At 44.5% G+C, this 24,641-nt stretch overlaps 1 protein-coding gene across 2 annotated transcripts; it reads left to right on the top strand.

Moving 5' to 3' along the window:
• Positions 1-1,107: 1,107 nt before the first annotated feature.
• ptpn1 (protein tyrosine phosphatase non-receptor type 1) lies at positions 1,108-17,775 on the top strand. Of its 2 annotated transcripts, none has more exons than XM_049016856.1 (10): positions 1,108-1,184; positions 1,314-1,402; positions 4,429-4,519; positions 5,533-5,633; positions 7,795-7,893; positions 8,723-8,860; positions 9,233-9,442; positions 10,208-10,369; positions 14,757-14,923; positions 15,799-17,775. In XM_049016856.1, the coding sequence occupies exons 1-10, from the start codon at positions 1,109-1,111 to the stop codon at positions 16,034-16,036; spliced, it is 1,371 nt and encodes a 456-aa protein (XP_048872813.1). In that variant the 5' UTR covers position 1,108; the 3' UTR covers positions 16,037-17,775. The 2 variants fall into 2 exon arrangements, with proteins under 2 accessions (XP_048872813.1, XP_048872812.1); XM_049016855.1 differs by having other exon boundaries at positions 15,796-17,775.
• Positions 17,776-24,641: the final 6,866 nt, after the last annotated feature.

Below are 24,641 nucleotides of genomic sequence, written 5' to 3'. Positions count from 1 at the left end.
ACATCTGGTCAACAGAGTTCCTCTCAACTTCATCAAACACCTTCTTTTTTCATGCTTTAGTTATAGTCCAGTAACAGTGGACACAATAGTATTTTGAATGTGGCTATGAAGAATCTAGTCCTTATGGTGTTAGATTTAAATTGCTCTTCCGATGTTAGACCCGGACAGTGTCGTACAGAATTCAAACTTGTCACTGGTCCAGTATTTGTATTAGAATAAAAGCTGTAATACTGGTGTAATACTATTGGCACTCGTAACTAAACTCGTAACTAAATTGGCTCCTTTGCTCTTTATGGTGTATTATCGGCCTCACCTGTACATCGCATTGGACAAAAATGTATAAAATGTATCTGTATAGCCCGGAGCACCTGAGCCTTGTCTTCTTGTAGTATCAACGGAACCTTCGTAAAGGAATTAAAATAACGGAAAATATATGGTAAATAAAACCATACATTGTGCCTTTGAATTTTCTAATGTTATACTATTTGATTTAAAAAAATCGTTGTAGTGGTTCATTACACACATCACCGACGAAAAATTAAGGATCACAGATAAAACCGTGTTTATCTTCTTTTAAGGTTGTGCACGCTGAGTAAGTATGCTAAAACAATTCATTTCTAAGACTTGCGTACCTTCTCCGAGGAACTCGGATCTTAAAATACAGTCACGTTCATGCAAGATATTGCAGTAAAATTGTTGTAAAACTGCTCAGTCAGAATTTGGTATCGTGGTTTTTTTGAGACTAACAATATTTACTGACGTTTGGCTCTTAATATATGCATGGATGAGTTAAGTATATTCAATGTAAATTTTGTAAAAGCATTACGGAGGTGTCATGTCCCTAGAATATTTGTTTCTGCTATTACAAATCAGTACAGCCAAAGCGGAACTGAACAGATTAGACTTGGATTTTCCTTCTTCGTATGGGCTTTTATAGTTCTCTACGGGTCGTGACTTCCATAAACTACAAAAGCCATCTACACCAAGAGGTGAACGCATCGTAAGTTGATTGGCGAAGATTCGCGTCCCGCCCTATCCCATCGATATCAGCCACTGATAGGCGGCCTTACTGGATTGCTGTCACTCTGCACGTTGCGATAGGCTATCGATGCGCGAAAGGGCGGATTCCATTTTAGCCCCTCAGCGGCAGTCGTGTTACGGGAGGAGCAAGCGGCGTGTTTCCGGTAAGAGAAGGGCAGAGAACAACAGTAGCATAAAATCTACACGCTGGGGATATTTATTGAGTATCTCTAAAATATTTTTTGTCGCTGCCGACTTAGATATTGATCGTCTTTGACTTGTATACTGTGAAGGAGCTGGGAGACGGGGCCGCTTAAGCGAGGCAATGGAAGAAGAGTTTCGGGAAATCGATGGAGCCGGGACGTGGAACGCCATTTATCAGGTACGTGAATAAGGTGATGTTCTGGAGATGAGTACCGGGAGCGGACTCTACGTACCGGCGACGGCTGCTGACACCCTTGCGGTTAGCGGAGCTTTGGCCCGGCTGACCTGGACCCCGCTGGAGGTCGTGTGCCAGGAGGGCTGTCGGTGCGCTACGGTGATGCGCCGCAGAGGTTCAGTTCTCCATTCAATCGCGGTTTGTTTTTCTGGCCGGAATAAACTGGTGATCCGATTATTTCCTCTGGATAGCGGACTTAGTAAGACGGAGAATCAAAATGTAGTTTATAACGCTTTACCGGGGAACGGGGCTGCCTGGCTGTTTGGAAGTAGAGATTATGAGCGACAACATTAATAAACTTACTAGCTACTTAAAATGTTAAAGGTTAGCTGTTGCCTAAATGTGATTGTAGGGATGTGAATATGTGGCAATAAGTATCCTACTTACAAGTAGCATCTGTTTGTTACTTTAGCCTGACACCTATGGCTCTGCGATCTCATAACAGCGTTGCGCTGTATTTTTTATTTTATATCTGTATATAAAATGTATGGTTTATTTAATTTTCCCGTCTTGACTGTGGGCGGCTGCTTTATTCAGGCAGCCGGCGAATAATGGGCTTTGTGTGCGGTTTTTGGCGATGGCAGCATGCGCAGTGGCAGTCGGAAACCCCCCGATTGTGCTGCGATATTGGCCATGAAGAGCGAAGTAAGAAAACAGGAAGACTGCCGGAGCGCAGATCGCTCGCTTCAGCTGCTCACAAACTTAGTTGTGTGTGTGTGTGTGTGTGTGTGTGTGTGTGTTTCTAATGAACGCACACATGCGTTTAAAAGCAAGTGTATAATGCCATCCCCTCTAAACAGCGTAAAGCGGCGATCTGTTTGCAAACCACATGACAGATGCGCCTATTTCGTTTCTCGGAAAAAAAGTTGCGCGAAATGTGCAGCAGTGGTACTTTGCATAAATCCTTAAGCAGTCGGCTTTTCTTGTTATAGGAAGTAATTATTCACACTACGGGGTCAGCACGAAACATTTGTCAGACAGTAATGAATACGGATGAGGAGGCGAGCCCTTTTGACGGCTGTGGAAAAAATGGTGATGCGTGGCTAAGACTCGTCTTTGCGAATGGCCTCGCGAGCCAGTGGGTGACTGATAACACGGGGAGGCCAAACTGGGGGGCTAAGATTTCTGTAAACGAGTTGCGTGGTAGTGTACAGTGACTATGCAAAGGTGGGGAATCGACGTGCGTCATTCCTTTAATCAGTGTAGCAACAACTGATCTCTTGAATTCTTCTAATGATGTGTCTTTGTGGCTTTATGAGGTTGAGAAGTGAAATTGGACGGTAACGCAGTAGTTGACCTCAGGAGTTTGGATAGTTTAGGTTGGATGCCGGGTACCTTGATCCTTGATCTTGGGGGGGGGGGGGGGTTAGAGGTGTCTGTGAGGAAGCACAGACAGTAGATACCTCTGGGAGCAAGTGGGGGAGGTGAGAAAGTGTGACCCCCATGATGCTGCCAGCCGACAGTAAACTTGTATTTATATATTAACAAAAAAAACAGCCCCAGTAAGTGTTACAGTAGCAGGTGTGTTTTTTTCCCTGTAAAAAATGCGACTGCAAAATAATTCTGATCCTACATTTTAATCAGCCATTGTGGGCCTAACACAAGGGTGTTTACTCTGCCTTTTGGGTTTAACCATATAGTGCAAAATTCTGCAGTAGGAACCCAGCGTACTGGGTATGTAACAAGATCGACTGTGTATAAGGATTGTGCCTAGCTGTTGTGGATGGGTTTATTATTTTAAATACATATATTTTTGTTTGAGGTTACATTGGCCTTCGGTGTTTACTGGGGCTTATCAGGAACAATCCAGACCTCAGACACCTCTTGAAATGACGAATAAGTGTACTTTGCTGGTTTGCTTAATATGTTTGTTTGGCTGACTTTTTTCCCTCTTGAAAGTATTTAAACTTATAATTTATCCTTACTTTAAATGAGCTTTTTGCAAATTTATTAATTTTGAGTTCAGAATCAGCTCGATCTCAGCTCAGATCGCAGCTCTGTAAGTTCTTGAATCGAGAACCTTTTGTTTATAGATCAAGCCACCTTAATCACAAAGGTACGTTGGACCTGGGGATACATTTGCGTACTCGAGTGAAATGCAGAGGGTGGCCCGGCGAGTCTGCAGCGTGTGTCTGACAGCCAGGTGCCGCTGAAGCCGCTGTGAGTGGCTGCAGATCCCAGCGTCGCATTTTGCGCTGATCTAAATCCTGCACGACTAAGAACTAGACGGTGTTTCGGGGAAAACTTCTCCGCGTGGCCTCTGCGTTTTCAAATCGCTGTATCAGGGCTCTTCGCTCTGCTTATTTTCAGCCATCCCACGGAATCCTTCACTGCATCTGTCTAAACGGTGGCACATTGTTACTGATGCCTTTTTAAATGTAATCCAGTGCATATAAGTAGATGTGAACCTCGTACCTCGTGAAAATATGGAGGACAGGTAGCATAATCGTCAGGTTTATTGTTAAGACTAAGATTTGTCTTTTATTAAAATTGCATGAATATGTAAAACAGCCTGTTTATTTTTTGTCCTTTTTGCTGATCACTCTTTCTTTACAGTCTGTGTGTGAAACCACTTGGCATTAAACAAGAAGTTTCCACTGAGCATAAAAATAAACATCCTCACCATGGTCAGAGATTGCGGTCATCCTGTTCAGTTTGCCTGAAATACTGAGAAATGTTCAGGTTTCTTCTAGGGGCTGAAGTTCTGAATGCACTTGGGTCTAGTAGTAAGTGTACAATTGCCTGTGGTTTGACATGCAGTTTGCAGTTGAATTTGTGTCATTAAAATGTGATTTTTTTTTTCTCTCTCATATTCTTTGTTTCAACCTGTACTTACTCAAGGTTAGGGCTGTATGTAACTGTAACCTGTTCAATGAGTTTTCTATGACAGCTGTGATTGGCTTATACACAGTGAAACCCCCAAGTTTAACTCTTTAATCCTAAAATTATGTTGTTTTTTTTTTCTGCAGGAAATTCGTCTGCAATCAAGCGAGCTGCCGTGCAAAGTTGCCAAACTTTCTGAAAACAAATCCAGGAATCGGTACAGGGATGTGAGCCCATGTAAGTATTGTGCCTGGGTGCGTTATTTGGGCTGGACCCATAAGGGCAGGCCAGGCCGCCAAGAGGCGTGATTGGAGTGGGCGGGGCTGACCGACTGGATTTGTACGGACTGTGCCAATCAGCCTTCCTCGCCAAGGCAGACAGAAGTTTGCATCTAAATCCTCTAATTTAGCAGACACTCATATCCATGAAGAGTTACAGAACCTAAGTTTTCAAACAGTATCGCTAAGTAAGCATCCTAAAATGCTACTAATTTTTGTCTTTTAACACTGTTGGTTTTACTGTGGTTCTGTAAATGCTTCTGGGGCTACATTTGGGAAACTCGAAAGAAGAGCAGTTCTGCTAATGCCGGAAGGTTCTAGCGTAGCGTGGCGTGCTCTTATCTCTGTGCTAGGCTGCAGCGTGTCTCGATCGATTGACTCGGCTTATGCAAATGAGATGTATCACAATTGCGAATTTACGTTCAGGTTCCTAAGCAGATGAAAGAGAAAGGTACATGGACAAAATGTTTTTTTTTTTTTGGGATTTTGAAGGATTTTAGTGAAGTATTTGAGTATATAAATCCTTTAAACAATCCCCCCCCCCCCCCAGCACGGTAACTTGAAAGAACAGTGTGGTTGTGGTTTCCTCTTCTCAAAGGCTCAGCGCTTCACTGCGTCCCTCGGGCGCCGAGTGGTCATGTGACCGCCAAGGGTGTCACCACACAGACACACTCCTTTGCGGCTTGGCCACCTTGCAGGCTGGTATACTCTCGAGGCCGGAACCGACGGCAGCCGGGCCTGTGGGTCCAGGGTTACTTTTCGGGTCTTGGGGTTGAGCTTTGGTTTCAGAGTTGCTGATCGACGAGCTTCACGGATGAGCTGCCGGCGATGTTGGAAACGCATCTCGACGTAGACCTGTCACAGTTGTTTTGGATCTCTTAGGAGGAAGATCTTCAATAATGCTTTTGTTGCTCCCCTCCACCACCTCCACCCCTCTGTCCATCACCAACCTGCGACCTTTCTGTTTTGCAGTCGACCACAGCAGGATCCATCTGCAGCTGGGTACAAATGACTACATCAATGCCAGTCTGATTACTGTCGAAGAAGCTCAAAGAAGCTACATCCTGACTCAGGTTGGTGTGGCTGAGGGCTACCTCCGGTGCTCCGGGTGAAGCTGGGGGTGGGTGGGGCAGTCACTGCATCCTGGCTCTGCCCTCAGCGCTCATGACAGATGGAAAAATTAGTATTTCGAACCTCTGTGGATAGAGGTTTCAGTTACTCAAAGTGCGTATCCGGTTTTTTGGGATGGGTCAGAAATTTATTCGGCTTGAATGATGAGGAACAGCGTAAATGTTTATCCTGTTGAGGAAACCTGTTTCTGCTGGCAAATGAGGCGTCCTGGGACAAAGGAACCTTTCATCTGGAAGGTCGGTTGGCATCTTGTGCATCTAAGCTGTCCGGCGCGTACAGTTGCAGATTGTAATGCGGCGTGAGGTGCGTGTGACCACATGATGATAATGGCCAAGTTTACAGAGGTGTGTCGTTTCATGGTACATGCGTTAAGACTTTAGATGGAAGGTTGGAAAGGCATAGATTATGGAACAGTTGCTAAAGTGGTAAAGCGAAGTGGTCAAGTGTCTGGAAAAATGTAGCCTTTCTTGTGTGACTGGCTGCATCTGGCTGCAGTGAACTGTGACTCCGCCCTCTTCAAAAAAAAAAAAAAAAAAAAAAAAGCTCTGAGTCAGGGCACATTTGCCCTTGCGTCACACAAGTCTGTCCTAAAGCATCTGACCTATTTGCTAAGTTCACCGCTGGTTTTCAGAAGAAGTTCGTCATAATTTCACCTCTGCCTGTGCGGTGTGTGTGTGTGTCATGTGTTATCAGTGTACATGTTGGAAAAACATGACACACGTCTTGCCCTTAATGTCCACTCCCTGCTTGGTTAAAATGTGGATGTTGTGCCATAATTAAGTGGAAAAAAAACGTGAAGGTTTACATCGCAACAGGATGTTGAGGGAAGGAGAGAACCGCGAGTTGGAGAGAAAATGCCCCTGGTGGAGCTTGACATTACCACTGAGGAACCGGGCCGTCACTGTGTCTACAAACACGAGACAAATTTGTCTACAAACAGTTTAGCGCGCCACTGTAAACCGCTTTGTTTGGTCCTCCGTAAACAAGACTGGAAATGCTCTGGTTTGAGGCTGCAGGAGTGGATTCGGGCCGAACATCGTCTCGTCACGTCCCGTATTACTGTCTGTGCATGTCTGTGCATGGTCCCCTTTGCATTTCTCTCACACTTTAGGGAAGTGGCAAGTTGGTAGCTACTAGTACTGTGGTATGACAAAAACTGTGCAGTGCCACAGCGCATCTCCAGTTTTTCGGACTAACTGGATAGCAGAGGTCCGGTATTGGTGAAACCATGTTAAATTCAGATTTCTGAATGCATCTGTATACATTTGTGATTTTTAGAATTTAATAATCAGTGGTCATTGTTGACATACCACAGCATACAGTGAATAACAACGAAATGTGTTCTCTGCATTTAACCCATATGTGACATTGTGACATAGCAGGGGGCAGCTAATTCAGCGCCTGGGGGGCAGTGCTTGGGGGCGATACCTTGTTCAGGGTACCTCAGTGGTCGGGGATTCGAACCTGCAAGAGCACTTTCCTAACCATTAAGCCACCACTGCCTCCTGTGTGGTTTCAATTTTCCAATCAATTGTAACCTTTTTGGACTCATTTTTACTTTTTTCTGCCAATAGGGTATTAATGAAAAATAGCACAACACAAATTTACTTTTCAGTAGAATGATCTCTAGATTGTCATCACAGCATAACCGATAAAGTACATAGTTCCATAATATAATATAAATCATTGCCAGGACTCTCTGCAGTATGTTGAGTACTGTGCATTAGTGTAATATATTCTTCTTCGCAGGATTCAATGTAACGTGTAGTTTTTTTTTTTTTTTTTTTAAACATTCAGCAGCAGCATATTCAGCATATGGTTAATTATCAATTCTGTAGCAGTTATATAATCCTGCTTATTTGTGTTATTTGTAAACTCTTGGATTTGTTTACAAAGGTTGAGTGGGGGCCAGGCTTCTGCTGCGAGGTGGGGGCCAGCTGCTTGTTTACCTCGTTCGCAGAGCCCCTCTTGTCGCCGTGTTCTGCGTGCCGTGGTCTGTGTTCTCACGCCACCCTTTCTGTCTGTCTGTGTGTGTCTGTGTGTCTGTGTGTGTCTGTGTGTGTGTCTGTGTGTCTGTGTGTCTGTGTGTGTGTTTCTCCTCAGGGGCCTCTGCCAAACACCTGTGGCCACTTCTGGGAGATGGTGTGGGAGCAGGGCAGCATTGGAGTGGTGATGCTGAACCGCGTCATCGAGAAAGGCTCGGTAGGTCACACGGAAGGCCTCGACAAACATAGCGGGCGGGATTGTCACGCGGTGTCACTTCCTGGCTTTGCCTCATTGGTACTGACGAAACAGCCAATCAAAAGTGGCTTAAACCAGTCAGTGATTGGCTGGCCATGGTAAGCCCCATCCGCTTTGAGCGCCAAAGCCTCGTTGATAATAGAAACTTAAGTCGCCTGTGTGGATAACATGCCAGCGCTCGTGCAGGCTGTGCAGTGACTCGCACATCCTGGGCCCGTCCCCTGTGGCTGTTGTGAGGTTCATTCGATTATCTGTGAAATCAAATCATATCAGCTGCAGCTTTTGCTGTAGGAGGCTTTACCGTAAGTACTCTGCTCTCAGGAGAGTTGACAGCTTCCTTCGCATGCAGTGATCTCCCGCTCACCCGTGCCTTTAGAATTATGGTGGCGACTTGCTCCGAATCTGATGTCAGGGATGGTTCCAGCGATAAGAAATGATGCTTTATGTGGCATATGCATGAATTGGTGGGGTCTGAGCTCAGGAACAGCTATTTATCCTGCAGCATTTCAGATGGTTGTGGGCTCTGCTCAAGCAGACTGTACTGCTGAGGATGGTATTTGAACCAGCAGCCCACTGATCACAGGCACCACTGAGCCACACGCTAGTTGAAGTATTTTCCTAGTCTCTCTGAAGGTGAGAGGATAATCTGTTGCAGTACTGCTTCAGGGATGCCGAGCCTTTGGTGGAGCCACAGGTCTGGTTTCTGCCGTGGGTTGTGAGATGCCGGATACACGCCCGGGCCAGAGGGCATGCTGGGAACCTGCAGTGATCCCATCGCCTGTGGTTCCAGGTGAAATGTGCCCAGTACTGGCCCTCACCGGAGGAGAAAGAGGCCCTGTTCCATGACACCAGCTTGAAGCTCACCTTCATCTCTGAGGACGTCAAGCACTATTACACTGTGAGGCAGCTAGAGCTAAAGAATCTGCTGGTGAGAGCCTTTGTGGTGTCTGTCGGTCTCTGTCTGTCTGTCGGTCGGTCTCTGTCTGTCGGTCGGTCTCTGTCTGTCGGTCAGTCTCTATCTGTCGGTGTCAGCTCAACCATTTATTTTTATTTAAGTCCATCCCGACCAGGGCCATATACAAGGCTGGGGTCATCGGGGCACCAGCCCCAGCTGAAAGCTGACTGCCCCCTCACCTGTCACTCATAATTTCAAAACATATCATTAGTTAATAAGGTTGGTCCCTCTGTTTGAATTACAGTCCCTAACATGCCCCACCAGCTTACCAAATCCTCGAACCGCTCCCGGATCCATTCTGCCCCCCCGAGTATCTCTGCTCAGTCCTTCTCCTCCTCTTCCCAGACTGAGGAGACCAGAAATATCCTCCATTTCCACTACACCACCTGGCCAGACTTCGGAGTACCGGAATCCCCTGCCTCTTTCCTGAACTTTCTGCTGAAGGTTCGGGAATCTGGCTGCCTGGACCCAGATTGTGGGCCTGTGGTGGTTCACTGCAGTGCCGGCATCGGCCGCTCAGGAACCTTCTGCCTCGTGGACACCTGCCTTCTCCTGGTGAGTCTGCAGACTTGATTCTGCACTTTCACTCGAAGAATCTAGTTTGATGCCCTGATCTATATTATTTTTGTTTGTTTGGTTTAAAATGCTTGATTTCAGCAGCATGAACTTCTAGATTTTTTTTTTTTTTTAAATCAGCCTTGTCCAGTCGGCACCTTAACTGTGATTCTTGTCGATCGAGACAAGCCCGCTGCTTGTTTCTGTGTCACAATGACAGATCTGAGACTGTGCTCATTCTGACAGCAGTGATGTCATACTGTCCTCTCACATGCTCGAGATTCTGGATTCTTCATTCACACCATCCATTCAGTTCCGTATAACATCCAACAGGGTTAGAAAGCACAAAACTACAAAGGCACTCACAAGACAATCCAAATATTCATGAGTAGGCCCTTTAGAGGTATGTATTTATGAAATAAATGAAAGATATATGAAAGATAAGGCTGCAAAAGGAATTTAGCAAGTGCAATGTGCATTCAGTGGCCTCATTTTTATCACTTTCATCAGCTGAATTCTAAGCTAAGTTTTAACAGCAGGGCCAACCCAAGGCATAAGAGAATTAAGTGGCTGCCTGGGGCCCAGATGCCACCAGGGGGCCCCCTGTATGATCAGCCTGTCAGGATGGAAAGGAAGGTGACAAATAGGTTTAATAAGATTTCACCTAGGACCCTAAAGAGGGTTGGGCCGGCCCTGGTTAACAGACTTGACTCTGCGCTACCTCCGCCAGCCCTGCCGTGTGTCTGACCGATTGCTCCACTCCAGATGTCCATGCGCGACAACCCGACGTCTGTGCGCATCCGCGAAGTGCTGCTGGAGATGCGCCGGTATCGCATGGGCCTCATCCAAACGGCTGACCAGCTGCGTTTCTCCTACCTCGCCGTCATCGAGGGCTCCCGCTGGATAACGGGCGGCACCCCTGTGCAGGTGTGTGCCGGAGCCTTCTCCGGGGGCACGTGGGCGGGGTCTCTGATGTCCGTGGGAGGTGGTGCTCCAGTTGCCATTTGCTATTAAGGCCATGTCGAACTGAATTTTCGGACGTGAATTTGACAGATCGAAAACTTTCATGCCAAGTGCCATGTTCGTATACACAAAGAAATTGTTAAATTGGAGACACACCGTGATGAGAGTTTTTCTTGTTTCTTGAGAAACGTGTGCATCTCACACATCAGGAGCAACTCCGTCTGCCGTTTGAGTTAAAAAGGGAAAAGGCGAACATGCCAGATACTGAGAAGAGCTTAAACTGTTAAATGATGACAATTTCAACCAGTATTTGAAGCTCAATTATCAAAATTAATACTGAAAACATGGCAGCAACATCTACTACACTGGTCAAAGATTTTGTCACTGCTTTGCTTTTTTTAAAAAAAATGCTTATTTCAGCAATACACTCAGTTTTTCTGTCTGAGTTTTTGAGTGATGTCATTTTAAGCTGCCTTGATAGTATATAATCCCTTATGAAGAACACACAGCAGGCTCCATGATGCTTGGGAGGAAGACGTGTATTTCCTTGATTTACTCCTCCACAGTTTCATATCTCCTCCAGTGATGCTCTTACAAGCCTCTCAGGTAGCTGCCTTCAGCTCCTGCTTATTTTGGAGACTCGTCCCTCTACGTTTCCTCTTAAACATATGGAAGCCGCTCTCAGTTGGGTTTTAATTGGGTGACTGGCTCGGTCATTCAAGAACGTTCCATTTTTTCCGACACACTCCTGCGTTGACTTAGCAGAATGTTTGGGATCGTTATCTCGGAGGCATTTAGTGGAATCTGAGCAGATATGATGTTTCTACACGGCTCAGAATTCATCGCGCGACTGATCAGTTACATCATCAGTGAAGATAAGTGTGCCAGTACCTGAGGCAGCCATACACGCCCACACCATAACACCCCCCACACCATAACACCCCCACCACCATGTTTAGCAGATGAGCTGGTATGCTTTGGATCTCGGGCAGTTCCTTTTTGTCTCTGCCTTTTCCTCTAGCCATCACTCAGATACAGGTTAATCTTGGTCTTATCTGTCCATAAGACCTTTTCCCCAGAATTCTGAAAGCTCTTTTAAGTACCTTCCTATTTGTTAGGTTAACTAGTGGTTTGCATCTCGCAGTGTGGCCTCTGTATTTCTGTTCATGAAGTCTTCTGCAGATATTAATCTCTGACAGACACACCTGCCTGCTTTTCTGATCTGTCGGACAGGCATTTGGAGATTTTTGTTTTCCAAAGTGAATATTCTTTTGTCATCAGCAGTGCAGGTCCTCCTTGGCCTGCCAGTGCCTTTGTGTTCACTGAGCTCACCCGTCCAATCTTTCTCCTTAATGATATTCCAGACAGTTAGTCTTGGTAAACCTAAGGTTTGACCGATGTCTGTAATGGTTTAATTCTTGTTTTTCAGCCTCATAATAGCTTCTTTCTTTCATTGGCACAGCATTTTTTTAAGTTTAACAACTACAGACCCCATAAGGTAGTAGCAGGCCGAGATATCTTATCCCTGCACTAATGAAGCATTGAAACACACCAGAGTGAATCGCAAATGTTTGTGAATCCAAATTTCCTGAACATTATGGTGCCCTGATATGAGGGGCATTGGATATAAGAAGAATTTCTTCAGGGTGAAGCATGTATACAAATAGCTTTAAAACGAAGTCTGGAATGTGCACTTTAATCACTGAATTGTCTGAAATTTTAAACTGTGGAGCAAAGGGGCAAATCAAGGAAAATGTGTCTTTGTCCTAAACATTAAGGAAGCGCTGTATAAGTTTTAAATTAGAAAAAAATATTTTATATTGTTTGTGTCTTAAAATATAGAGTTTGGTTAAAAGCATTTGCTAAATATGGTCAAATGTTTTGGGGTTTTGAAAAGCGCTGTATAAATCTAATGTAGTTTTATTATTGTTTTGTGAATATCTTTGAGGCTTTTCTGAAGGCCACAGAGTACTATAGGTCTGTTTTGGCTGTTTACAGGCTGTAACGCGTTTGGACAGGTTTAGACAGGATCCTGCTCTCTGTGTAAAACCCGGCTCCTTGCCGGTTGGGGAGCAGTTCTCATCTTCTGCTGGACCTTTAAGAAGATTGTTCCTCAGGCCAAATGGAGCAGAAAATAATTTACTTTTACCTTTTAGATAAGTCACTGCCACCTTGCTCATATGCTGTAATACACAAAATTTTATGGTATATGTATATCACTCAAAATCCTTCCCTGGTAGGAAAGTTCTAATTAGATATTTGAATTCAGTACAAAAAAAAAATACTTTTTTTTTTTTTTTTTTTTTGTACATCTGCGAAATATTCAAAAAACCATACAGAGCTGTTTCATTTTCGTGGTGATTTATAGGTGTTTTACAAGTTTTACACTTAAAAGCATAGACAAATTTAGAAGATTCTACTGTGTTTTTGGGGAAAGTTCGAGATACAGTATAAATTAGTAAAAAAAAATATCCCGTGTCTTTCTTATGGAAATGTTCCTTTTTATGTGCATATTGTGCTCTATCTTTACAAGATGTGAATCCCATTCGCAAAGTTTATTCCCTTTGGAACACTAATGGTTACAGAAATATTAGATACTATTACACAATTGTAAATATTAAGTACACGCCAATGTAAATTCGACACAAAAATTATACGTTTCCTGAAAAGTGTTAATGTTTACATGCATAGCAAATGCATCCCGTCTTTTCCCTCTCGAGACATATTTGCTTTAAACACTGAAAGTACATCTTTCCTTTACGTATTTTATTGAATTGTACCTTGGTTACGTATATGACTTCCGTCAAGTTTACAGACCCATTAGTTCACTCATTTTACTTTACTGTGAATGCAAAAGAAATCGGCAGCCAATGCCGTGTTCTATGAATTAGCAGGGGTAACATTAGTATACTGTGCTGTAAATGTGCTCGTGTGTCCAATATCCGTTAGGCGATACTGTGATCTGTTTTTACATCGAACATTTGTTTTTTTTTTTTTTTTTTAAAGGTAAGCTGACTTTTAAATGAAAGTGTTTTGGGAGCATAACTGGGGTCATATTTAGGATTTAAACGATAGAAATAAGCATATATTTCAATTTTTAGTGACTCTACCAACATCCACGAATCCTCCTCATTCGCGACGGGTTCTGGAACCAAACCTCGCGAATATCCGAGGTCTGACTGATACGTATTTTATCTTTATTTGTGTGACAAAAGGAAAGTAAGAAATTGTTGACCAGTGATATCAGTCGGTTAACTGCAGGAATAAAGAATGCAGAACGTGTTGTTTACAGTTTAACTGAACTTGTTCATTATTGATTGATGGGTTGGTCTGTAAATCCAGAAGAATCAAAAGTATTAATGGCCACAGTTTAATATAATCCTAGAGGCGTGTTATAAGACTTACATTTCCTTAAAAATTAACTAACAAGCATCAGCAACCAGAACAGCTGCAAACAGCTTAAAATGCCTCTTCTCAAAAACGACTGGCTAGTGCTGTAACCCAAATTAGGCTTTTTCTTCCTATTAAAAAAAACTGATCACGTGTATAAAATGACATTCTATTGGTTGTTCATTTTTTGACTTGCCCAAAAACTGCTGAAATGAAGCGCTCTTCGGGACGATGCAAATCTCTCAGATCTAGTACGCCGGGCCTTCATAGAAATGTTTGGATTTCCTCAGTGGGATATAAAAATATCGTCATATGTCACCCGCTTCAGACAATTAGTCTCTGCTCGTAGTGGGCAGGGGTGGGTTTGCTGTTTCTGGGGTTCCACTCGAAGTCACTTTGGGGCCCCTCACCTGCTCTGTGTTATGACTGTTGGCCAACAGGGGGCCACGCAGATGTGTGACTTGAGTGGCCCTTAAAGAGGGCTGCTTTTTCAGACATCGTATCCCTTTAATGACCTAAACTGAGCTGTAAAGTCCTGGAAGTCTTTTTAAAATGCAGTGCTCTGTGCCCCCTGATTACCCACCACTGCTTCATAATCAGATTGATTGGGTGCAACCTGGATGACGTTTGCATTTTTTAACTAATGATGTGTAATGAATGTGTTCTGCTTGTCTGTATCGCTAATCGCTGTGTGTAACTATTTGTTTGAACCCCCTTGTCTTTCGCGTTACCTAATGTTCGCCTCTTTGGGGTTTATTTGTTTGTTATTGTTATTAGTGAGGTGCTGACGTTTCCATCCTGTACCCGATAAAATTTCAACAATTCTATTCTCCTCTCCACAATAAGGGAACCTCTGTCCTGGTTTCCATTTTCATATTCCTCTGTGTTCCTTTATGAAATTGCACTTCCCTGGACTGCTGTCTGTGTCCCTAAACTGATGTCCCTGTCCGATGTCTTAAAGGAGTCGTGGAAGTCGCTGTCAAATGAGGACGCCCCCCCAGCGTGCACACCCGGCCTGCCCAGATCGCCCCCACATGTCCGGAACGGCACCAATTCCTCCTTCTTCCCAGTAGAACTCATACACGATGGCTGTGTGCAGCAGCACAATGACGACAACCGAACGCACAGGTGAGCTCACTTACCCGCATGCTGGATTTCATCTGTCTGCTCGGGCTGAAGGCTGCTAGTGCTGTATTAATGGATGAAGGGCAAAGCTGGTAGCCAGTTAAGGATTGGCTCTGATTCAACCCAATTATATTCACCGCGCTCACTGGCGTCCCTTACTAGAGGTCGTTGCATAAAGCAACCAATGTTATTTCCTATGCTGTCATATTATTCAGGTAGCATTCCAGCTGTGGGTGCCTTCGGAAGTATTCAAATCAGACTCGAATAAAAAAGTTTAATGCAGTACCCCAGAAGAGCATCTGGTTTCTGTGTGCTGTATAGTGCATAACCAAAGCAGATCCTATCCCAGGCAGCATAGGCTGGGGGGGGATTGGATCCTACCCCAGACAGCATAGGCTGTGGGGATTGTATTCTATCCAAGGCAGCATAGGGTGCAAGGCACAGGTAGACCCTGGGTGGGATGCCAGTCTGTCTCAGGGCACACACATGCGTGCTCTCGAACTGAGCAAAAAGTCTTGTTCATTTTTTATTTAATATTTTAAAATATAGAAGATGCATTTGGTTTTTCTCACTGTCAGTCTCCTGGCTCTCCTCTCGAGATCCAGCAATTCCTTTGTGTCCTCTGAAGAGGATGCTGTTTTTTGCTGATATATCTCATACAGCATGTTCTTCCTGAAGAGGCCGGTTAGGGTTTTAAGAGGACGTCGCTTGTTGTGATGTTTTTGCCGTCCCAACATTTATGTCCAAAAAAAAATTCTGATGAAAAGACTTGTTTCTCTGGATCTGCGGAGGATAGGCAATGTAACGTAGGAATGTGGCTGCTGTCAGTCGGGCCTTTGTGCTGGATAATGACTGGGCGTGTATCGTCTCCCCAGTAGCCCCCCCCCGGAGCCGTTCGTGCGGCGGAGGCGTGGATCTGATGACAGCGTGCCGCCCCCGGTGCCCCCCCGCCCCAACCTGCCCGACGAGCCGGCGCCCAGTACCCCAAGGAACACGACGGCACCAGAGAAGCCTGACCACTCCCAGGGCTCCTGGACACCCCTTGTGGCCAAAGTGTGCCTGTGCGCCGTGGTCGCCATGGGAGCCTATATCTGCTATCGAACCTGGCTACACTGATTTGATTAGTTAGCGTGTAGCCGCAGTCTGCCCACCCCAGCATGTGGAACTCAGTAAGGTGCTGACGGGGGGGGCACTTTGTTTCCTTTTTTATTTTTTGAAATGCAAAGTTTTGGAAAAGGGTGGGGGGGGGGATTTAAGGGGCACCCCCCTCCCCCCAGTAGACTGCCCCCGTAGACTCAATAATAAGCTCAGGGGCCTCTTGTCAGGTACTGCATCCCACCAAGGAACCAAAACATTTTTGCATCGTTTCTCGGAAAAGGCAGCTGTGTGAATTTTCATATTATATATAAAATTCTGTGTAGGATTATATACATGATATGATGGGTGTACGTATGTAATATGATGCAGTGACCATAACCACACAGTTTACCGGGACACGTTCTTACATTCGTGCTTCTGCTTTTCTGGGCTCCCCCTGCTTCTCCGTTTTCCTATGCAGCCCCCCCGCTGTGTACATGGTGACCGTGCATCTCCCACCCTTCTGCACCATAGAATAAAAGTATGGAATTACAATAAGCAACCAAAAAAATGTATCAAAAAAGCCAAAAGCTATCAGACTTGTTTCTCCCCTCGGCTCCCCAGGTTCTGGTTGTATTTTACCTGGGATTAAGCTGAGACCTGAGACTGGCAAAGGAGAGAGCGCCCCCTCTTGGCAGCTTGTGCAGGCTGGGCCTGCTGTACAGTAGCCCAGATTTTTTTAAAATTATTTTTATTACTTTTCCTTCTCTTTCTTTTCATGCATACCGTCTGGGTGCTTAATGTTCTCCATTGATTGATATCGCTTCCACAGGTCTCTGCATAGGTGGTCTTGGATTCCTGCTTGGTCATTTAAATTAATTTTATTAAAACACATGTTATGGTGCCCTGTCATGTCTGCTGCACCGGGCAGGTTCTCTGACAGTATTTGTCCCCTCATGCCTATGCCAAAGCCACTGCCTGCCCCAGCTTCTGATGTCGCACTTGCACTTGGACTGTTTAAGTGGCTCCATCTAGTGGATGGGCAAGGGATAGCACTTCCTTTCTCAGGGCAGCCGATTTATTTCATACGTCAATGCTGTGGGCGGCACTCAAGTCATGTCAAGGAGTCTTTCAATTACATGGCATCACTTCACTTGCTGTTCTTTCCCCCCCCCCCCCCCCCCCGTGCTTTAGACAGCAATAAGAGCGTGTTGCATCTTTTTCACCATGCAAAGTACACCCTCCAGTCCGGATGCCCTGGGGAGGCCGGGCCAACAAAACCAGTACCAGTCACCAGCATAGTGGGGGACAAATGGGAGGGCGGGGGTTGGTCATTAACAATTGCCTGGCTGAGTAGTCTTTGCTGGCGACAGTGGTAGTCTGCCATTAAACATAGAAGTTTTATCCCATTGGGGCTTGGTTTGGTATCCTTGGATGGGCACTGTTGGCTAACTGGCCACAGGAGAAGGACGGTAGGCGTGTCCCTCTGTTTTCCTCCAATCAGGTTTTGCCATGCTGGGTTTTGGGAAGGTGAATTCTGGCTTGGGACAGCCCCAGCGGTTCGTCGCCTGTATCTGTCAAATTTCCAGTCCTCTTTATATATGCTCACTGACTTAAAATAATATTTTACCAGTATTATCAATTATCTTTTTAAAAAAATAATTAAAATGAAAAAGAATAGTGTTTTGTCACCTTTTTTTTTTCAGATCGGATACATTTTTAAGATTTTATTTTCAGACTGAACGCTAAATGTCACATTAATAAATGTTGTCACAGAACATGTTTGCTGTGTGCCTCATTGGCCGGACCTCATCTCTTGTATCTCTGTAAACCTTTATTGGCATCCTGCCCTTCAAGCTGCCTCTGTGGTTCAGTTCTGTCGTAATAATTGCCTGTGTGTCGCTGCCACCACCTTTTAAAATTTAACTAAAGTTCTTATGTGCTGCACGTATTTTTAGACATTCTGTTCAGTAAGATGAAAGTGCCCACACTCTCGGTTAATGGTTTATTACAATCTTTCTCAACCCAGTCCTCGGAGACATTCAGACGGTCCACATTTTTGCTCCCTCTCTGCTCCCAGCCAATCAAGAACACAGAATACCTGGTGCAGGTGTGTTGGGAGTGAGGAGGGAGCAAAAATGTGTCTGGGGGGGTCCTCAAGGGCTGGGTTGAGAAACACTGGTTTATTGCATTAGCAGAATTAAATGTCTTCGTATAGAAAGAAACGAAAAGAGCCATATTTCTGTCAGTGCGGTCAATCTGAAGTGGTTAATCATCTGACCTCTCTGGAGATGATGATTTGGTTTGCATGTCCAGTGGTTATCGTCATGCTTTGTGTAGTCAGATCAATCGGCTTACATAAGTACAAACATTTCAGCTAAACTCGTCTGATGTTTGGTTTGTGCTATATCATGTTTTGTCACCAGGGGGAGCAGTGTTTCTAGTTATGGTAATTTTTTTCCTGATACTACTGGACTTTTTCCAAAATGTGTGACCACTGTGCTCTGTGACAAATCACATTGTATTTTTTTTTTTCTCTAATTCATATTAACACTTATGGCACTGTTCACTTTTTATGATTAGTTGGATAATGATATATTTATCATGCTGAAGACGCATTTAAATCCATGGTGGGCAGAGTGATTTTTATCATTCCTCCAAGGACTGACACACTCTGCTTTCTCAATTGTCCATTGCTTTGGATAAATCCCTCCATTTAATAAATGAAATGTGAAATGGATGGATGGATGTAGATTTCCATAAGTTAAAGCCTGATATCCTGAGATGGAGGAGAATCCGCTTTATACTGCCTCTATCAGGGCTTCGGACGTGTCATTTCCTGTTTGCCAGAACAGTGACGGAGAGCTTTTGTCAGCTATTACGGATGGAGCTCAGGAGCACCACTCGCGTGGCATTGAACACGCTTCTGCTTGCTGTCAGCTGTGCTGCCACAGCTACCCTCTAACGTTGGTTTGTGTAGATTATCGCAAGAGTGTTCGGGCTGCTGGCATGTGATGTTGTTCCAGGCCGTACTTGGGGTTGTTGACACAGGCTTCTGTCAGGTTTGTAGGTGATGACTGTGTGCCACAGCCCCAAACACTACTCCCGACAGGCTTCTACAGGTCTGCTGATCTGACGGAAAGTAGCTTTTGATAGCTGAACTCGGAGTCTAGCGAAAAATCAACTCCTAACTCCCCTTTATTTTGATTTCAAGAATGACATTAAGTGTGTAAGGGGCTTTTAACATGTGAATTGTTTTTGTACTTTCTTTTTTAATTACTTTTATGAAGGCAGTCACCATTTTTTTTGGTGATTTTCGCTGCGGAATCCTTCATCTTTGACTTTGAGACGTCTCCGCTCTGACATGGGAACCTCAAGGGTCCACGTTAAGACCCCCACCCACACCCCCCCCCCCCCCCCCGGTAGCAGATAACTCTGCAAAGTCAGAGACCTCAGGAATTTTTTACATGTTCTACCCTAATCTCAAACGCCTGACCAGTGACTAATTGTCGAATAAGGTCATATGGCAAGAATGACGAGCGGGAAAAAAGAGGAATAACAAAGAAACATCAATGTGATTTGCCGCCGTCGTATCCGGATCTCGGGTTTTCCCTTGCGCTGTCCCTTGTTGGCGCTTTTAGTGCCGCCTCAGTCGTCACGGTGGAGGACCGGGCGCTGGGTGATTGCGAAAAGATGCTTTGGGACGTGGTTGATGATCGGGGGGGGCCGCCAAATTCCACATGATCAGAATCTCAGTCACGTTACGGTGAAGTTACAGGGAGGAAGGTCCGCAGTTTGACTCTGGAGTGGTGGGGGGCTCTTTAGAGCCCCTCCCTCGGAGTCGGGCTCAAGGAGCGGGGGGGGGGAGGGAGCGCGGACGTGTGTGGCACACAGGAATGAGGGTGAGTCAGAGCACTCCCGGCCATGCTGCAGCTGACGTCAACACACAGGATGGAACAGGCTACGCGGAGCCACACTAGGAAAAGTACAGCTAAGGAGTGGCCAGGGACAGGAAGTGGCCTTAAAGGGAAAGTGCTGACTGCTGACCCCCCCCTCCAAAAAAAAAAAACTCAAGTTGTGCTTCTGAGTCTGTACACAATTCACAATTTTTGCTGAAGATTCTAGGGAAACGTCACTATGATGTTTTAGAGCAAAGTCTGCTTGATGTGTACTTTTACGTTTTAACAACCAAATGGTTGTTTTGAAACAGCACTTACATTTATTTATTGCCTTTATTGAAAAAGCTTGGTTAAATAGTCCCTGTAATAACTGGGGCTTAAGGGCCTGAAAGTGAAGTCACTCCACTTACACAGGGATTTGAACCAGCAACTTCCTGATCAGACACAGCCCCATAACCCACTGAACTACCCACTGCCTTGTGTCCTTAGGCTGTCCTGGTGACCTTTGACCTCATCAGGTGTAGCCTCCTCTGCTATAGATATAGTTTTTGAACTTTTCCAAAGTAATTTCTGATAACGTAACGTATGGGAGCCACAGGTGGAAAGTTCAGGTCCAGGAAATATAAATCCAGACCAAGGTTTTGTTTCACCCAACCAGTTAAGTTGACTATGACTCTGATCTAGTAGGTTTAAACAAAACCTTAGTCTGGATTTGTACTTTCTGGACCTGAACTTTACTTTCCACCTCTGATTGGAGCCTGTGGTAGCACAGCATGTGTTACAGAAATTAATTTTCTTAAAGTCCAGTAGTAATGTTTGATGCAACCTTAACTGGAATGCCTGTTCTCTGTACCCTGTAGAAAATACATTCACTTCAATTGACCAATTTCTGTGCTACACAAAATGTTTACGTTCATGTTTTCATATGTTCATAATTCATGGAACTCGGTTGATATCGATAGTAAAGTGCCACGTATTTCTGGTGGTTTTAACTCGTCCTGAAAATGACAATCACCCCCACTCATATTGAAAATATTACGCAGCTGTCAATGAGTGCTTGTGGCTGATTTATCTGCAGTACTGTAAAAAGGTGTGCATTTAATTATTGCACGTTTAAATGTGATTCCTTTCTTCCAGATGTCTAAACGTTCTAAGAATCGGGTCTTTCTTGCGAAGTCATTTTCCAAACAGGATTCCAGTAAATTTAGCTTGTGGAATGTGATGTGAATGTGCCTGAATTTCCTAATGTCCTAATGTGCTTACTTTCGGTTTAAGGGAAGAAACAAGCGAAAACTGCATTCAGACATCCATCAATGAGACGACTCTGCTCTTATTCATTATTATTTCTTTAATGTTCATTCATGTTATTCTGTGTTCCTACAACCAAGGGCTAGTCGGGTACAAATGGCCAGTAAACTCATCCCCTGCTCTTCATTCTGTGAGCAAATCTCATGAAGGTTTTGTCCACAGTTCTCCTCCTCTGCTTCTATTCCCAGGGTCTCAACCAGAAATGCCCTCTACAGATACAGCCATAGTTGCTGATTTTTGCGATGTGCAGATTGCGCAACAAGCAAAGGCACCGCCATCGTTTCACGTGTCCCGGCTTCTTCCGGGAAATAAGAACTATCAAAAAAAAAAAATTTTTTAATGACCCCCACAGTTTCATTTTAAATGACTGGCCGTCGTGTATACACACAGCCTCTGTGCTAGTTTTCAGCCGCGCTGCCGACGGCCAATTCAGTGAAAGACCTCGGCCAGAGAGAGAACCTCGCTGTACAAAAACCCTTCAAAACACGTACGAGGGTTATTCATTGACTTGGAACTTCCCAGCTGTTCGCCAAGGGGATAAAGGTGCTGTTATGGGTGGGGTTACGCCTCCACTCTAACTATTAGTCCTACTTTTTTTTTTTTTTTTGCTTTAGTTCCTGGAGGCCTGTGTTTCTGGAAACTCCAGAAACGAAAACCATGTGGCGGGAAAAGCTTCCAAGGGCTGGCCTGCCTCACAGACAGCTGTGTATGTCCATGCCCCCCCCCCGCCCGTGTCAGCTGGGTAGCTGGAAGGACGGTCAGCCTCTCGCTCACACTATGAAAGACCTGCGACTGACACCAGTTATTTTTAATGCATTGTCCGCTGTCCTTCCCTTGGCAGAATATAAATAGATCCCCCTTAGCTTCATTAGATTGGCATTTATGCCTTTTTAAGTTTAAGTTTTAAGTTCTTTTTAAGTTTTTTCTGTCACATTTTGGCCAAAATAAGTTTAAAACATGATGACAGGCCAATGAACTACATAATAACACATAATTAATAAGGCATAATTAATACATAATGTGCAACTATTGCCGATATTCTCCTTAGTTTTTCATGAATGGCGAAATAGACTTTTCCAGACTGAATAAGTTGTGGATCTGCACTCCTTGGCAGATATTCGTTGTATGAGCTGTTTTGTTAATTTGTCGTAAGTTTGCATGCCTGTTACCTTGACCAGGTCTCTCTTGTAAAAGAGATTTTTAATCTCATTGCCACGTCCTGGTAAAATAAAGGTAAATAAATAAGTACCTGAGGTACACTATGCGTATTTTTTCCCCTCAAATTAAGTTAGTGTAGTAGAAGAGGGTATTTTAATTTGCTTATGGTATGAGAGTCCAAATTAAGGTATATGTTCTTTTCATGGAATTGATGAATTCATGATTTTCAGTAAATGGTGTGTCTGCACTTTAAGGTGGGTGTAGAACAGAAATTTGAGGAGACTGGGCTTGTTCAAGGGGGGGGGGGGAGAAAGCTGTGTGTGTTTTTTTTTTTTTTTTTTTTGCAAACTCATTTTCTTGGAAGTGTTTTGCTGAGGGTTTTACACTCATTCACATTACCACGGCCCTGCATTTCCTTAAGAATCATCTTCCGGACTCCCAGGGACTGCGTGGTGTTTCTGTGAGGCACTCTGCTGTCATGTGCCGCTCAACAGGTTAAGAAGCTTTGTCTGTAATCAGAAGGTTGCTAGTTTAAATAACCTAGTTGCCTGAGTAATTTCTCCGTTGGACCCCTGATTGATGCCTTTAATCGCTCTGACCCTCCTGTAGCAAAAAATGTATGTTTTCTTTTGAAGAAAAGCATCTGCTAAAAAAATGTGTCTGTTGTTATTAAACACCAGTGATGATATGAGCAGTTTTAAATCTCCACTTGAATATAAACGTGCTTGATTGTGAAAGCATCTCTTATTTAACTAGTAATGTCTAGTAATGTGATGGTGGATAGCTTTGCCGGTTAGAAAGCTTATGCTGAGAAGGTCGCTGGTTCAAATCTCATTCCTAACAGAGTGCTTTCCACTCCTGGCTTCTCTTACGCCCATTCCTCCAGGGACTGTCTGTGCATTCTCTGTTGTGAGTCACTTTGGAGAAAAGCATCTGATTAGTTAATATTAGTGTTGAAGGATCGCTAATTAACACACGCAAAAGATTTTCTGTAAAGCGTATTTCTCAACCCAGTGCTTGGGGACTCCCAGACGGTCCACATTTTTGCTCCCTCCCAGACGGTCCACATTTTTGCTCCCTCCCAGCTCCCAACACACCTGTACCAGGTATTCTGTGTTCTTAATTGTTGGGTTCAGGCATGCTGGGAAGGAGCAAAAATGTGGACTGTCTAAGGTTATTTTCTTATGTCTTTTTGCAGTCCCAGTCGTGTGAATATAAATCAGTATGAAACAGTTTTCAGCTGTAACCAGAGATCTTCAATCAATTTAGGCAACGATGTTGTTAGGAGAGAGAAGCCTGTGTGTAATTATGTTCGGTTCTCTTAAATACAATTTCGGCCCAAAATGCTATCCGACTTGTAGTTTGCTGTTGAGCAGTGTTTCTTAACCTGTACCGATGGATGAAGATCACCGAATGCCTCGTAAAGGTGCGCAAGGAACTGGGAGAGAGCAGAAATGAGGATTGTCTGGGGGGCCCCCAGAACTGCGTTGAGAAACATTGTTCTGTTACACATCTTGCATTTATTTCCTTATGACCTGGCCCTGGTCAGTCCGCTTTAGTTAAAGGGGGATTTTTGCTTCTCGTAAGGATGCTTCTTGCTGACAGGACTGCACTTTGCTGATATCTTCGTTGACCTCTTGGGTCCTCACGCCATGGCGACTGTTGCCATGACGTAGATCGATTTGATTTTTTTTCCTTCTGTGTTTGTTTTCCGAAGCCATCGTAACTGGACTGCTGACAACCCTGGGAGACTCTCTGTCATATCAGCCCATTCTGTGAGCAGAGGAGAACCTTCGATGTGTGAGTGTGCCACTTCCAATGCCTGCAGGCTTGGGGGTGGGTGGGGTAGTTTCCCCTATAAGGGCTAGCACTTCCTTCCGTATTCAATCCTTTCCGGTTGTTCGATGTGCCAACCTAGTCGTGGGGTCCTTGTGTAAACATCGCCCTCTCACCCATTTCCCATGAGGGTGGCATCTGGTCTGTGGTCGAACCTAAACCCTCCCTGCTGGTTGTTCTTCAGATCCTTTCAAAGCTTATTGTCCCTTGCTTGATTCTGTATTATTTTTTGTTTTTATTGCTGGTTAACTCCTCCCACATTTCATTATGGTTATTTATTCATCCAACTGTGTCGATGCACATATGCGACTCGCCGCCGCGAAATGAGTCTTAAGTCGCACTGGTAGAACTTCACCCGTAAGACTCATTTCGTGGTGATGGGTCACATATTTTTTTGAGAAAGCAGGGTCAGCCTGTCCATAGAAGAATGGGGGGGGGGGGTG

This window comes from Brienomyrus brachyistius, chromosome 6, assembly GCF_023856365.1.
Source record: "Brienomyrus brachyistius isolate T26 chromosome 6, BBRACH_0.4, whole genome shotgun sequence".
NCBI lineage: Eukaryota > Metazoa > Chordata > Actinopteri > Osteoglossiformes > Mormyridae > Brienomyrus > Brienomyrus brachyistius.
This window is presented reverse-complemented; position numbering and strand designations above follow the sequence as displayed.